Source organism: Tachypleus tridentatus, chromosome 13 (assembly GCF_004210375.1).
Source record: "Tachypleus tridentatus isolate NWPU-2018 chromosome 13, ASM421037v1, whole genome shotgun sequence".
NCBI lineage: Eukaryota > Metazoa > Arthropoda > Merostomata > Xiphosura > Limulidae > Tachypleus > Tachypleus tridentatus.
In genome coordinates, this window is record NC_134837.1 from 250,172,833 (window position 1) to 250,185,906 (window position 13,074).

At 34.2% G+C, this 13,074-nt stretch overlaps 1 protein-coding gene across 2 annotated transcripts in view; it reads right to left on the reverse strand.

Annotated features, from left to right (window-relative positions):
- The window catches only part of LOC143239494 (atrial natriuretic peptide receptor 1-like), a 46,700-nt gene extending 33,817 nt beyond the window's left edge, over positions 1 to 12,883 (reverse strand). Inside the window, exons 1-4 of one of the 2 annotated variants that reach the window (XM_076480610.1) lie at positions 12,705 to 12,883; positions 10,321 to 10,412; positions 9,385 to 9,529; positions 5,161 to 5,245 (exon numbers count right to left, since the gene is read on the reverse strand). In XM_076480610.1, coding sequence (XP_076336725.1) covers positions 5,161 to 5,245; positions 9,385 to 9,529; positions 10,321 to 10,412; positions 12,705 to 12,804 — 422 coding nt within the window. In that variant the 5' untranslated portion in view covers positions 12,805 to 12,883. The remainder of the gene's footprint in view (positions 1 to 5,160; positions 5,246 to 9,384; positions 9,530 to 10,320; positions 10,413 to 12,704) is intronic. The other variant, XM_076480611.1, reaches the window with a different exon arrangement.
- Positions 12,884 to 13,074: the final 191 nt, after the last annotated feature.

Sequence of the window (13,074 nt, forward strand, 5' to 3'; positions counted from 1 at the left end):
ATTGAAAACCACTGTCATAATGCTTATAAAAATGTAAAAAATACATCATTTTTACTGTTTCCTGAAATAGTTACATTGAAAACCACTGTCATAATGTTTATAAAAAAGAAAAAATTCATCATTTTTACTGTTTCCTGAAATAGTTACATTGAAAACCACTGTCATAATGTTTATAAAATGTAAAAAAATACATCATTTTACTGTTTCCTGAAATAGTTACATTGAAAACCACTGTCATAATGTTTATAAAAATGTAAAAAATTCATCATTTTTACTGTTTCCTGAAATAGTTACATTGAAAACCACTGTCATAGTGTTTATAAAAATGTAAAAAATACATCATTTTTACTGTTTCCTGAAATAGTTACATTGAAAACCACTGTCATAATGTTTATAAAAAAGAAAAATTCATCATTTTACTGTTTCCTGAAATAGTTACATTGAAAACCACTGTCATAATGTTTATAAAAATGTAAAAAATACATCATTTTTACTGTTTCCTGAAATAGTTACATTGAAAACCACTGTCATAATGTTTATAAAAATGTAAAAAATTCATCATTTTTACTGTTTCCTGAAATAGTTACATTGAAAACCACTGTCATAGTGTTTATAAAATGTAAAAAAATACATCATTTTACTGTTTCCTGAAATAGTTACATTGAAAACCACTGTCATAATGTTTATAAAAATGTAAAAAATTCATCATTTTTACTGTTTCTTGAAATAGTTACATTGAAAACCACTGTCATAATGTTTATAAAAAAGAAAAAATACATCATTTTACTGTTTCCTGAAATAGTTACATTGAAAACCACTGTCATAATGTTTATAAAATGTAAAAAATACATCATTTTACTGTTTCCTGAAATAGTTACATTGAAAACCACTGTCATAATGTTTATAAAAATGTAAAAAATACATCATTTTTACTGTTTCCTGAAATAGTTACATTGAAAACCACTGTCATAATGTTTATAAAAAAGAAAAAATTCATCATTTTTACTGTTTCCTGAAATAGTTACATTGAAAACCACTGTCATAATGTTTATAAAAATGTAAAAAATACATCATTTTTACTGTTTCCTGAAATAGTTACATTGAAAACCACTGTCATAATGTTTATAAAAATGTAAAAAATTCATCATTTTTACTGTTTCCTGAAATAGTTACATTGAAAACCACTGTCATAGTGTTTATAAAAATGTAAAAAATACATCATTTTTACTGTTTCCTGAAATAGTTACATTGAAAACCACTGTCATAATGTTTATAAAAAAGAAAAAATTCATCATTTTTACTGTTTCCTGAAATAGTTACATTGAAAACCACTGTCATAATGTTTATAAAAATGTAAAAATACATCATTTTTACTGTTTCCTGAAATAGTTACATTGAAAACCACTGTCATAATGTTTATAAAAATGTAAAAAATTCATCATTTTTACTGTTTCCTGAAATAGTTACATTGAAAACCACTGTCATAGTGTTTATAAAAATGTAAAAAATACATCATTTTTACTGTTTCCTGAAATAGTTACATTGAAAACCACTGTCATAATGTTTATAAAAATGTAAAAAATTCATCATTTTTACTGTTTCCTGAAATAGTTACATTGAAAACCACTGTCATAATGTTTATAAAATGTAAAAAATACATCATTTTACTGTTTCCTGAAATAGTTACATTGAAAACCACTGTCATAATGTTTATAAAATGTAAAAAATTCATCATTTTACTGTTTCCTGAAATAGTTACATTGAAAACCACTGTCATAATGTTTATAAAATGTAAAAAATACATCATTTTTACTGTTTCCTGAAATAGTTACATTGAAAACCACTGTCATAATGTTTATAAAAATGTAAAAAATACATCATTTTTACTGTTTCCTGAAAGAAAAATCTCTGGCAAAATAAAAAGGGGTAACGGATAATCAGATGCAATTTCATATCTTGTAACAACTCTTATCATTTAGGACTTTCTTAGTCACATAAAGAAGTCTCATTGTTTGAGCCCTTCTGTTGTTCATTATATTGTAAACCAATGTTTTGTTTTGTGTTGATGATGTATGCACGATTTTCACCATACCAAACAAATGTTATATACACGATGAATTGACTTTTAAGAAGTGCATAAAGGGTCCTAAGAGGCGAAACTCTATACATTAATATACTGATAACTCGGAAATAAGAGCAAATTTAAGTAAATGGATTATTTAGTTTAGGTCGACAGCTTACAATTCTAATTATTTCAGAGATTATAAGATTTCTTCTCTACCATCGCGCCAAACATGCTCGCCCTTTTAGCCGTGAGGACGTTATAATGTGACTGTAAATCCTACTATTCGTTGGTAAAAGAGTAGTCCAAGAGTTGGTGGTGGGTGGTGATGACTAGCTGTCTTTCCTCTAGTCGTACACTGCTAAATTAGGGACGGCTAGCACAGATAGTCTTCGAATAGCTTTGTTCGAAATTCAAAAACAAACAAACAAACAAACAAACAATTTCTTCTCTACCACTATATGGTCATCTGCACTGAACTCTCACGTGACACATGACCACCAGGCGATTACTACCGTCTGAACTGGTTGAGTCAATGTTTATATCACACTGGCGTCTACATGAAACTATCACTTAACAAATTAGGTGAGTTAGTGTTCATATCACACAGCCATCTACACTACATTCTCGCTTGACATGGACATCAGGCAAGTGCTACCATCTGAAATAGACAAGTCAGTGTCCATATCTTATGGCCATCTACACGAATGATCTTCTTGAAACAAGACCACCAGGCGAATATTGTCAGCTTACTCAATGTTTAAACCATATGGTCATCTACAGAAAACTTTCACTCGACACAACTCCGTCAGGTGGATAATTAAACTATCATTTAATTCCAGGTCGCTAATCAAATAATCACTTTCAAGTTAAAATGAATCAATCTTTTGCATATGGGCGTCACGCCTCCGATTAGTTATATATGTTTGTTTGTTTCTAGAATTTCGCAGCTAGTCATCACCACCCACCGCCAACTCTTGGGCTACTCTTTTACCAACGAATAGTGGGATTGACTGTAACATTATGACGCCCCTACGGCTGGGAGGGCGAGCATGTTTGGCGCGACGCAGATGCGAACCCGCGACTCTCAGATTACGAGTCGCACGTCTTAACGCGCTTGCCCATGCCGGGCCAGTTATAAATGTAACATTTGCTTTATAATGCTAATTAAGAGCTTTATAGCTTAATAACCCAACTTACTGTTGATTCAGTTTTAATTTTCTGCTTTTTTATGGTCTCAGATTCCTCCTTCTCAGTCACTGTATCACCCGAAAAACTTTTCCATTTACTAGAGCTTATCTGTGCTGAGTTGACCATGTTTTGAGATGGAAATTCCATTTTCTCATAATGCACTGTCTGTGTAAGGTGCAGGTTTGCTATTTGGTAGGCCCGGCATGGCCTAGCGCGTAAGGCGTGCGACTCGTAATCCGAGGGTCGCGGGTTCGCGCGCGCGTCGCGCTAAACATGCTCGCCCTCCCAGCCGTAGGGGTGTACAATGTAACGGTCAATCCCACTATTCGTTGGTAAAAGAGTAGCCCAAGAGTTGGCGGTGGGTGGTGATGACTAGCTGCCTTCCCTCTAGTCTTACACTGCTAAATTAGGGACGGCTAGCACAGATAGCCCTCGAGTAGCTTTGTGCGAAATTCCCAAACAAAGCTATTTGGTTAAGAGGTGTGATTTATGGGAAGGTATGGTGTTGACTAGTTGACGGCCCCTTTTTGTCAGAATTTCTCAATCAGAAGTACTAAGTCTGAACTTTGGGTTTGTTTAGCTCGTTTGTCACATAAAGTTTCATTCAGAATGAAAATACGGAACTGTAAGACAAGAAACTGTCTAATTTATTTAAAATATGGCAAAATCAGGTTCTGGTTGAAGAGAAATGAAATTATTATGCTTTTAACAATTTTCACTATGAAACACAATAACGTTACTCATGCTGTTTATTACTGACCACTTAAAGAATGAGTGATAAGCCTTTAACATAGCAGTGTGATACAGCATGTAACAGATTTGCAGTGATACAAATATGGCCTCCCTCCAGCGACATAGAGGGGATTTACAAAGCTATAAACCAGGTATCGAAACCCTTGGGGAGCAGAACACTAATTGACCATTCTGGAACTTTCTGCTTGATATCAAACTAAACAAACAAACACACACTTGGAATTCAAAGACATTACCCATAGTTCAATTATTTTTTGAAAAAAGTCAAAATTTATAGATTTAAAAAAGCATTAGTGGTCCACGTGATATGCGATAAGATGTAATTAAGATATGCATTTTTCAGTGTATCGGTTTAACTTTCTCATAAGAATATTAAGACGAGAGTATTTAACTCAGCTGTTTAAAAGTGTACACATTCAGAGACTACTGCTTTATATCCTTCATCACGAATATAAATGAAATCATGAAATGTAAAGTTATAAAGTTAACGCTTGCACACGAATCAACTTTGGTTTTGAAACATGGTCTCTTACTCACAGTAATTAGATTCTACTATTATATGAGGTCTATTTTGTTTAGTTGTCTCTTTCTTTCTAAAGCACTGATGAACTGTGAATGCAGTGAAACTAGTCTACTGTAGCGGAGGAAGAGAATCAACGAATAGTTAAGGTTGTAGCGGAGGAGGAAGAGAATAAACGGATAGATAAGGTTGTAATGGAGAAAGAGAATCAACGGATAAATAAGGTTGAGCGGAGGAGCAAGAGAATCAACGGATAGATAAGGTTGTAGCGGAGGAAGAAAATGAACGATAGATAAGGTTGTAGCGGAGAAGCAAGAGAATCAGCGGATAGATAAGGTTGTAATGGAGGAAGAGAATCAACGGATAGATAAGGTTGTAGTGGAGGAAGAAAATCAACGGATATATAAGGTTGTAGCGGATGAAGAAAGTGAACGGAGAGATAAGGTTGTAGAGGAGGACGAGAATCAACGGATAGATAAGGTTGTGCGTCTTTAATTCGTTAAAGTTCAAGTTTTGGTATATATAATACATTAACAACTAAAAAAAAACACTTCTATTAAGTTTTGGTATTTAATCAATTAAAGAAACCAGCTGAATAAAAAAAAAAGCAAAACGACAAATGGAAAACTCTCACCTGTATGCTGCGAGGCCAATAGAAATAGTAGCGAAGACAACAATTCCACCAATGATAATAGCATAGCCATACACTGGAAAAGGCTCTGAAAACATTGACCAGAATATAATTATTTACTTTTTTTTTTTTTTACTTTCTTCGTGTATTCAAACGCATTCGAAGACAAACACCAATATCGTAAACTAATACACCGAAAAATATTTTTTAGTTTTATTCAGTACTAGCCCCCCAAAACAAACAACAACAAGCTTAAGCTGTTGCATTTAAGTAATATTTTAAATAATGTGTTGTGTTTATTAAAGAGTTACGACAATCAAGGTCCTTTGTGAAGTTTATTTTAATCTAAATAACTGGTTTTATATTAATTAATTATTTATATAAACTCTTTTATTTACTATATTATAAATCTTGCCGTTTTTCACGACGTTAGTTGTTATTCAGAGAAATTATCTCTACACTTAATATTGACCGTACATCCTAAATCTAACGTGTTGGCCAAACATTGAAAATCATGGTCTTTACTTTAGAAAGGTTCGTTTATTTGTTTCTCTGTTCCGCTTTGCATTTATAGTTTTCCAATATATTTACATTCCTTAAATGCATTAGAACGAAAAATAAAGTACAGAAACACCTTGTGTTTCTCTAAATAAAGTTCCGGATAGATTTGGTCTCATGATTAAAGCGTTATCACTGGGTATCATAGGATTTATCGTTCGTTTCTCTTTGCAGCAAAAACGCGCTCTGCAGTCTAGGGCTCTGAGTGCGCTATAAAATGTAGACCAAATCCTGCTTTCTGGTAGTCAAGGGTATCTGAAAAGGTAGAGGTTGGTGCTCTTGATTAACTACCCTCCCTGTAGTTTGTCAGTTCTCAACTAAAGACATTGGTGCTTTGCACGAAAAATATTTAATAGAGAAACAAACTTTAAATGATACTTCATTCGATTACGTTAACTTAGCCGAAGTTATGAGGTAACTTGTCAACAACACCCACTTCCAGTTCTTGGATTATTCTTTTACTAACGAAAAGTGTGATTATAACACCAACAAGACTAATAGGGCGAACAAATTTGGTGACGAACTTGAAACTATGTCTTACAGTTTGCGAGTTGAGACCCTCGCCCCCAAGCCATGTCAAGTCTTGTAGGGGTAAAAATTTATCTTAATAAAGGTTTAGGGCGCTTGACTCATCATTTGAGAGTGGCGGGTTCATATCAAACATGCTTGCCCTTTAAGCCGTGGGTGTGTTATAATATAACAGTCAATTCTACTTTTCATTGATAAAAGAGTAGCCCAAGAGCTGACGGTTGGTAGTGTTAATTATTTTCTTTCTCACTAGACTTGTACTGCAAAGTTAGGGACGGCTAACGCAGATAGTTCTCGTGTTGCTTTGTGGGAAATTCAAAACAAACAAACAAACAGATTTCAAAATGTATTTTAGATAACAAAGTAAACAACTTTATAATGCATAATAACAGTGAACTATTTGAACCACTCTTCCCGGTCAACTTAAATAACTGTCAAATCAACAACACAAATACAATGCTAATAAGCACAATTCCCGTACAAACAAAAACTCATAGAAGCAATAACAAATACTAAAAATAAATCACCAGAAGAAGATGATATACAAGACATTCTTCTTTAAAAAGGCACTCCGAAATTAGTTGAACATCTCACAGCAATTTTTAATTTGTCATTATACTCTAGTTATATCCTGGTTTCTTGGGAGCATGCAAATGTATTAATGTTCCATAAAGAAGGAAAGCCAGCCAATAACCCAAATAGCTACTGACTGATCATCCTGACCAGCTGTGTAGGCAAACTTCTTGAGAGAATAATCAGTAAAAGACTCTCCACATTCCTGGAGACAACATCAAAATTATCAGAAGATCAAAACGGATTCAGAAAATTCAGACAAACTACAGACCATTTAGTTAGACTAACATAAGGAACTGTTGATAGTTTTAATAAACGAGAATGAACTGTCGCTTGCTCTCTCGATATTGAGAAGGCTTTCGACACTGTATGGCATTACAGTCTCCGGTTCGGAATGCAAGAAATGGGACTACCGCGGGGTACTATTCGCTGGCTGTCAAACGTTCTGGAATACAGCATATGTAGAGTAAATGTTGAAGGGACCTTCTTAGAGTGTTTTGCTCCAGAAGCTGGTGTCCTTCAAGGACGGGTGGTTAGCCTTATCCTATTCATTATGTACGTGAACAACATGCCTCTAAGAGATCCAAATAATGGACACTCATCACAGTTCTCAGACGATGTAGCAATCTGGAAAAGTGCACCAACACCAGAAACAACAGCCACAAACATACAACCACAATTAAATAGAATAAGCGAATATTGTCAAAAATATAGAATCAAAATAAACACAACTAAAACACAACTAGTAGTATTCACTAAGTTAACTAAACATAAAAAAGCACAACTACAAATCTATATGAATGGAGAACAACTCCAGACTGCTACATCAGCAAAATTCTTAAGACTAGCATTCGACTCTTAAATTAACATGAATAAACCACTAAATAATATTAAAACAAAAATATGGCGAAGAACAAACTATGCTAGATGTATAATTGGTAAAAAACAGTGGAGCAACAGCAGATAACATTATAAAAATATATAAAACATACATTAGACCGGTAATTGACTATGCAGCTCCTGCATAGATAAGTGTAAGTAAAAAGCTTGTACGAGCCAAACTACAAAAAATATAAAATACACTACTCACAACAGCTTATAAAGTACCCAGAACAACATCATCTGAATTCATGCATAAACACGCACACATGGAAACAATAGCAGATAGACTCCTACATAGTACAATAAACTATTTTGTCAAAAAATTGGAGAAACAATGAACTTTACAGGCATTGTTTACATGACGAGAATAGACCTAAACGCCTTTCCCCAGTAAATATATATTTTCAAAATAAAACAAAAAGGCCACCTATAAACTACACTTCACATTAGTTTATGGGTTAACTAATAAACATTGAAAGCGATTTATGTGAACGTTTTATAGTTGATACCTATCTAATGAAAGTGCAAATGATGATGGAACTATAAATAGAAATGAGATACTTTCACCAAGTATATGTGTAGATAGTACATGGACATTGCCCTGATAGGGGTCTGAGTGAGTGCGTGTTACTCTGGCCCTCGTGTACAATGTATAAATACGCTTGACAGTTGCTGAAATAAATACAAAGGAAGCAGGAAGACGTCGACAAAACTTGACCCTTCTGGGTATATAAACATCAATACCTAAATAACTATGAGAGGGAGAGAAATGCATTTTAGAAGTATCGATAAGTGGGCACTTCTTAAAAATGGGCCCTGGTATGGCCAGGTGGATAAGGCACTTGACTTGTAATCCGAGGGTCACAGGTTCGAATCCTCATCACACCAAACATGCTCGTTCTTTCAGACGTGGGGGCGTTATAATGTTACGGTCAATCCCACTATTCGTTGGTAAAAGAGTAACCCAAGAGTTGGCAGTGAGTGGTGATGACTAGCTGCCTATCCTATAGCCTTTCACTGTTAGATTAGGGACGGCTAAAGCAGATAGCCCTCATTTAGCTATGGGCGAATTTCAAAACAAACCAAGCTTAAAAATGTGAAAAGGTAGTCTAGAGTACTTTTTGTTCATAATTTAAACAATTCGTTTAGAATGAACACGTGTGTTAAAAAATATATATATGTAAAAACGGCTCGTTCGGATTAAGAAAATATTTTACGTAGAGGAGCGAAAACGTTTCGACCTTCTTCGATCATCGTCAGGTTCACAAAGAAAGAAAGAGGTAACTGACCGGAAGATGACCACATGCTTGAAAGGGGTTGTGTAACTGAGTGTCGAAATGTAGAGGGCGTGCTTATATGTTTGAATATATAATTTTATATATAATAAAGGTGTTCCTTTGTATTGGTTTATTTTGGGCTTAAGTTGTTGTATAAGTAAGGCTTCTTTAATTTTGCGTTTGTTTATGTTTGTTTCTTTATTTAGTATTTGAAGAACACCTTTTCACCTATATTAAAAATAATATAATAAATAATAACATATAACGTTTTTATATTTTTATCTACAAGTGGGTTTTCTCGTCATCACTGAACACGTGTATTAATTACTAATTCACCCTGTAGAGGACACTTTCCTCATTCTGCAAATATCAAAAGAACACGATGAAGTAGTGACCTTAAAAAGCTCACCTTTTTCCTGACAGTGGGGTGCGTCTCCTTTAAACCCACAGTAAGGGACGTCTGGAGGGGGCTTAGTCCAGCCTCCTGGCCAATTAATGTCAACATTAGGAATAAGTTCAAGTTTGTGGTGGGCACCATAGTACGTGGCAACAGGCTATCAAAGGTAAAACAAAACGTTTACATATTCTGAACCATTAACTTCATAAGTATTCGTCCTCCGCTAATACAGCGGTAAGTCTACGGATTTACAACGCTAAAATCAGGGGTTGGATTCCCCTCGATGGGCTCAGCAGATAGCCCGATGTAGCTTTGCTATAAGAAAAACACACACACAAACACACACTCATAAGTATTCAGTTATTAGTTGTTTTTATATGTACAGACAATATGTACATGTAGGAATAAATTCATATTTCTGGTGAGCACCACAGCACATGGCAACAGGCTGATATGAAAATGACAAAAACAAGACCAATATAAAAAGGCAAACGAAATGTCATCTCTGAAATATTTTAGAATATTCACATATATTATTCTAAAACACTAACGAAAAATAATGACCCAGAAACTTAGACTATTAACAAATATTCAAATAATGAGATATTAGAGATATCTCACTTACGAACCATAGATATCAGATGTCAGAAGCTCGCGGCGCATCACATTTTCCAATGCAGCCTGCGAGCTAATTTTTAAACCAAAAAAAAACAACAAACTAAAATATGTTAGGGTCGAAAATAATAATACTTACAAAGGATTTAAATTACAAATATCTTGTTTTAGACATTAATATTTACTATAATAAAGTATAAATTTTGTTATCAATTAGCTTGCGGCCCATACAAAGTTTTGAAGTTTTTAGATGGATCATTGCACTGATACATATTACTTATCATTCATGTATGTATATTTGTCTTAGCTCCGAACTGATCATTTTTACCCTACCTTCATTTCTCCGGTCGTTGGGTCGAGGTCATTCAGTGTATAATCGGCTTCTCTGTCCCCTTTAGAGTTAATGAAGATGTCACCCGTCAAACCTGCAAGTGTAAATGACATTCCAGACACTGTAGAATATCTCAGCTCTTTAATGTACTAACGCCCTCTTTCTCTCATATTCGTCTCTAATAATTTACTTAAAGAGAAAAAAATCCCATCTTCGACTTGTTTATTTGTATATTTAAATGGTGTTTTGAGGTGAATTCTGTTAGCTGTTGGTTTTTAGCATAAAGCTACACAATGGACTATCTGTACTATGTTTACCACGGGGAATAGAACCCTGAATTTTAGCACAGGGTTGACAGTAAGTCCTAAGTAATTAGGTTATACTTTTGGGTTATAGCCAAATAATTAATAAAACATAAAAAAAAAGACACACCCTAAAAGTGCCTTAAATGTTATTAATAAGTGGTAATGAGCACTTATGAATGTCCTGGAAGTTACTACAGAATTATCAAATAATATCTGCAGAAGGCTGGTTTTGTATGTTTGATAGTTATCATTATAGAGTATATTAAAGATATATAAATACTGGTCGGAATAATGTATAGTACGGAGTTCATATAAGAATAAAATAACTTTTTAACCGTTACTAACCTTTTATTCTGATTCTAGGGCTAGAACTTGGCGACCCACATAACAAAAATATAACAAATAATGCTTAAAGTGAGAAAAACGTTAAGTAGGACTATGGGTGGGTTAAGAAAACCCGAGACGCACGTTATGACAAGTGGAATATGCTCTATCCCCATATATCCCTTCACTTTGCACTGATAATAAAGGCCTAGCCTTTTATACCTGTATGCGTTCAAATATCGACACAGCAGTGTATTTTGCAATGAATATTATAACATCACATTTCTTGGTACTTTCAGAGCGTATTTGAAATAACTTATAGCTTTTACAAAGCAGCTTTTGAACTATTGGTTTTAAGTTTTGTAAGGGTATTGAATTATTCAAGTTTATTCAGAAAGCATTGACATGAAGAAAGAGATAACCAGCTTGATCATACAGGTTTCTATTATATTAGCGGACCCAGCGCGGCCAACGATTAGAGTGATGAACCGTGAATATGAGGTACACCTAATCGCCAAAAATAAAACAAAATCGCACCTTCCACTTTGTAATCATAGGTGTGTCATAAAAGCGACGGTCAAACCCCAACTTTCGGTCTGACAAAAGCATCTCAAGAGGTAGAGGTGGGTATTGTTGACAATCTGCCCCCGCTCTGATTTATTACTTCAAAAGTAGAAACGTATAACGCATGCAGGCTTCGTGTAGCAATATCCAACAAACAAATAAAATTACTGTAGTTTCACATCAAATGTGATCAAATATTGGTGCTATTTTATGGAGTGGTCTTCTTGGAATACTATTGAGAGAGATATGTCACTATTGTTTCTTTAAGTGAACACCAGACGTCTTGTCAAAACTTGTCATACGACATTTATCAGGACAATGCTTGTTTACATTCTCACTAAACATAATTTGCCTCAGGGCTTGTTTAAACTGTGTTTAAAAGCCTTTTCAGTCAATTTTCTTTAATCCAACAAGAGGTCCCTGTTTTAACCTCCTGCACCATTATGCATCAGTGTTTCCTCTGCCAGTCAGTCAAGAGACACTTAAATTACATCATCATAAGGGTCATTTAACGTTGCAATTTGTACTGTTGTGACGTCACTAAAACGTACGCATATGATGAATCACGAGCTGAATTGTGCACACTGTAGGTTACAACACAGCATGAAATATGAATTTAAAAAACAATAAAAAGAAATAAAAATATATTTATTATTCTTAATTCTGATTTTATTTACTCTTGAAACAGGACGCTTTCGGGGATCCTACGGAAGTACGTCTAATGTGTATGCATATTTATCACTTGAATGCTAAACAGTAGCCAAGAATTAGCACATGGCTTCCCCTATGAAATTTACGACAAGGAATTAAAGACAACAAATTGAATAAACCAAATAGTATTGTAAGAAGTTATTTTATCAATTTGTTCATCGTTAACAATATTTTGAATATTAGAAATATTCCAAAATTAAACGTCTAAGCTGAGAGTCATTCTGTTTTGACGGTCTTACTTCTGTAGACAGCAGGTATATAAAGTGGACGAACTTTTTATCCTAAAGTTTTAAATTTTCGCCTTAAATTCTTTACAACATTTGCGTCTCATAAGTAATTATAATCAACAGTTTTAATGACTGATTAGAATATTCTAGAACGAGACGCTATTAACAATTCTAACTTAAAAATAAAAACGTTTTTTCTACTTCTAGAAAAGTTATTTGCTTCTAGAAAAAGCAAAGTTATTAGTGACATTGTACCATGTTTGAAAGTTTGATTCCACAGTCTTCTAATTAGTGTACGTCCATCGCTTGGATCTGCTCCTTCGCTTAAAGTTTTGTTTAAAGCAACTGCGTACATCAGAACACAGTCGTGGAATCCTGCAACAATGACGTTCACCTACAGTTGAGAAAAAAATACCTGCGTCATTTCCTTAAAAGGAGATGGGGGGGGTAAAGCTACTTGAAGGGGTCATCTATTTTAACCATTCTTACTATCATACACTACTGTGTTACTTGTCAGTCAGTCAGTCGGTAGACACTAAAATGACGTTGTATAAGATACACTTGATGTTACAGTTTTTACTATCGTGACGTCAGTAAAATGTGTGCATGTCAAGAATTACAAGAA